This window comes from Humulus lupulus, chromosome 5 (genome assembly GCF_963169125.1).
Source record: "Humulus lupulus chromosome 5, drHumLupu1.1, whole genome shotgun sequence".
Classification (NCBI taxonomy): domain Eukaryota; kingdom Viridiplantae; phylum Streptophyta; class Magnoliopsida; order Rosales; family Cannabaceae; genus Humulus; species Humulus lupulus.
In genome coordinates, this window is record NC_084797.1 from 20,187,245 (window position 1) to 20,191,028 (window position 3,784).

Consider the following 3,784-nt stretch of genomic DNA (forward strand, 5'->3'; position numbering starts at 1 on the left):
ATTGTTACCATATAATCTAATTTTAGTTACAACTTATTAAACTAAATATATATTTTCACAATAATTTGTAATATTTGTCAGTAATATTTAGTCACGGACTTTTTAATGACACAAAAGTATAATTATATTATTTTAGTCATAATTTTTTAATTTTAATAATAAATTTTGGTGTTACTAAAAGTAAGATATTTTTGTAATGCTGCAATATATAGTGTTGTAAAACAAAGGAGAAATATGCTCAAATATTAAGTAGGCATGATACCGCCGTAACCTAATAAAATGAGAAGGTAATTCTAAAACATGTTTATATGAATGATAATATGTGGTAATAAATTGGCTCCCTTGTAGTACTTCATCCTCATATATTACAACTAATTAACTAAGCTTAAGAAAATGAAAATAAAAATAAAAATAAAAGGGAGAGACAATGATGTTGTTAGATCAGATGGAGAAAATGATATGATTAGCAGAATGTTTGCTGGATTTGGTGAGCGAGTTCCTCCGCACTAAGTTGACATTCAACTCCAATCTAGTAACAACAAAGAAAAATACCCAACCATTAGTCTCATTATTAATCAATATTAATTGTACACTAACTTAAATATAGAAAAAGGAAAAAGTGTAAATAAAATTCATAAATTCTATAATTTGTTAATTAAATTATTTGTATATATGACCCACGTACGTGTTTTCAGCTATAATCATCGTTTTTGAGAGACCCCACGACATTAAAAATTAATATTTACAGTCTGCACATATGACAAGGCTTTTCTTTTTCACTTTTTCCAACTTCTTTGACTCTATATTGAAATGAATTTACTCTGAGCTAGCCAGTGGCCAAAACTCACTTTTATACATAGTCCAGTATTTTTCCTTAACCTATATGTAAAGTAACTCTATATTATAGTACTCCTACTGGCTTACATTTATGCTAAAGTTGCCACGTATGACAATAAATATACTTTTGTAGGACAATATATACAATATTAAAGTTGAATGTTTAAAGAAAGATTTGAAATACATATATATGGACAAAACTAACGAGTTAGATTTTTTTATATAAAATAATATATTACTTTGGCATGTTGGCTTTAATCTAAATATCACATTTTGTGTTTTTTTATTAAAAAAAATTTAGTTATCAGTTTTTTTAATCTGTTTTTCATCAATTTATTTTTATTTTTTAAAAAATAACCTTAACTTTTATAAATTGTAATTTTTTAAAAAAAATGTGTATTATTAATACAAAATAAACTTGTAAAAAAGTAATAATTAAAAATGAGTTTTTATTATTTATACAAAATAAAAATAAAATTTTATTTATTAAAAATAATTTTTAAAATACGGAGTTTAACTTAATAAAAATATTTAATTTTTATAAATAATAAGAATTTTAACATAAATTTTAAATATATATCCAAAGATATATTTAGCTTAAATCCAAAGATGCAAAATGTTGTATTTAACTCGCTAAGCACACAACACCATTTAATCTAATTTATATTTTAAAAAGCCAAAAGAGAATAAAAATAGATTGGGTTTAATTATTTTTTTAGTGATTTTTCGTAACTACTCTGCTCGTTGTCTTATAATTTGAACAGTTTGGTATGTCTGTCATTTTACCTATAATTATTAGAAAGATAGTGCACTATGTAGATTCAATAATAATAATAATAATAATAATAATAATATGTGACCTATAAAATTTCTGAGCACTACTAAACCATTTACCTTAAGAATGTGTTTGAAAACATATCATATAGAGAGAGAACAAATAATTAATAATAATAATAATAATAATAAGTAATTATACCTTGATAGTGAAGGAATGATTAAGCATGGTTTCGTCAACGGTGTTGATATTGACTTTAAGAATTTCTAGCGACAGGTCTTCAAGGGCAGCAATTATTTTTACAGCTTGCCCTGGAATCCTAGGAGATACCGTCTTGAGAAGAACATTTGAACCGGAAAAACTGACCTCCACGTCGGCAACGGCGGACTTGGAGTTGGCGAAAAGATCATTGACATTGTCGATATTAGAGGAGGTGGAAGATGAAGTTGGTGAGGGATCAAGAGTATAATTATTACTAGTAGTAGTAGAAGTACTAGTAGGTATGGTGGGTGATGAGTTAAGATAGGTTTGCTGAAGCCTTGGTGGTATGTATGGGCTACTTGACTGAGGGGTTCTTGGGCTATTGGGTAAGCTGATAAGATGAGGGCTTAGAGGTGGTTTTCTAGGGCTAAGAATCACCGGTGAAGCTCGTGGACTCGGAACTAGTCTAGGGCTCAACACTTCAGTGTAAATTTTCCTTTGTTTTTTGGCCTCTAAAGACTGTAAAACTTGCTGCAGCTCGTTGATGTAGTCGACTACCCCACCAATAATTGATGCTTGGTCTCCCTAAAATACAGATAATAAGTAAAACACATAATATAATAAGTAAACACATAATAATAATAATTATAAGTAGGCATACTCACTCGCTTGACATAGAAGCAAGGCATGAGAGAACGCAAAACAGTCAAATTTTCATTCATTTGTTTTCTCCGGTTTCGTTCAACAGCTATGTGAGACATCTTCCCTTGCCCATCTGATGGGTTGAGTGTCGTTTCCTCCTCCCACGTTGTCGTTGAGGCCTTCAACCTTTTGCTTTTTGGCAAAGTAGTGTCAAGCTCAGCTTCTGATGAGTCTTGAAGAGTGCTCGACGACGAAGATTTCTGAGTGGACGGCGTCGTTTGACTTTGTGATTCGTCGTTTTCAAACTTTGATCCATTATTAATGAAACCAGCGGTTTCATCCAACGGAGGAAAATGCACCACATCGGCCTCTAGGCGCTCCAGGATACTGAAAAGATCGTCTCCAGAAGATAAGTTCAAGAGATCATCATGGTGGTGCTGATTAAAAACGTCTGTGGCAGAAAAAGTAGTAGTGCTACTCATTTTGGAGGCAGTGGTGTTGTTTGGATAGCGGGAAAAACAAAGTGGTGGAAAATGGGTTAGTTGGAGGAGAGAAAAGGATCCAAAAAGACAGAATTAATTAGTGAAGAAGAAAAAAACAAAGTGTGTCGAGAACAAGAAAAATCATGCATGCAACTAAATATTGAGAGTGAAAATAGGTAGAGAGAGAGAGAGAGAGAGAGAGATGACGATGACAATGTCGAGCAGAGTGAAAGGGACTAAAGCATCACCATCAAATATTTTTAAGATTTGTTTTCTTTTACCGTTAGATGAGGAAGAATCTTAGGGAAGAGTCGTGTATTTATTATCTAAATATACAAAACAAAAAGAGAAAGAAAGAGAAGAGCCGTTTAAAAAGAGATAAAAGACAGAGATTCAGAGGAGGGGCCGGGAAGGAGTATGCTCTACTTACATATATATATATAAAAAACAAATATTCAATCCCTAGCTAATAAATTAGCCCATCATCTTCTCTTTTATTACTATTTATTTCAAATAAATTATAGATAGTAACTAATCAATTAATATATATATATATATATTCTGTATAATAAATATATTGTAAGCGAATTGTTTTTATAAATAATATAACTGTGTATTTAAATAAAATATTAGAATAATATTTATTTTTTATCAAGAATAAAAAAATTTATTTTTGAATCAGTGATTTGAATAATATTATAAATGTTATTCTTTTATATACGACAATAATAAAATTATGTTAACTTAATAAAAATAATTAATAAATTTGACACCTAGTATATATATATATATATATATATATGTTCTACATTCGTTTTAATTCTTTCATCCAATGCCAATTAATCTC

General features: G+C 29.5%; 1 protein-coding gene across 1 annotated transcript; it reads right to left on the minus strand.

Annotated features, from left to right (window-relative positions):
* Positions 1–288: 288 nt before the first annotated feature.
* LOC133780304 (transcription factor SPEECHLESS-like) lies at positions 289–3,324 on the minus strand. Its single transcript, XM_062220123.1, has 3 exons — positions 2,479–3,324; positions 1,814–2,398; positions 289–529 (listed from the first exon to the last, which is right to left on the minus strand). Exons 1-3 carry the CDS (start codon positions 2,935–2,937, stop codon positions 464–466), a joined length of 1,110 nt encoding a protein of 369 aa, XP_062076107.1. The 5' UTR covers positions 2,938–3,324; the 3' UTR covers positions 289–463.
* Positions 3,325–3,784: the final 460 nt, after the last annotated feature.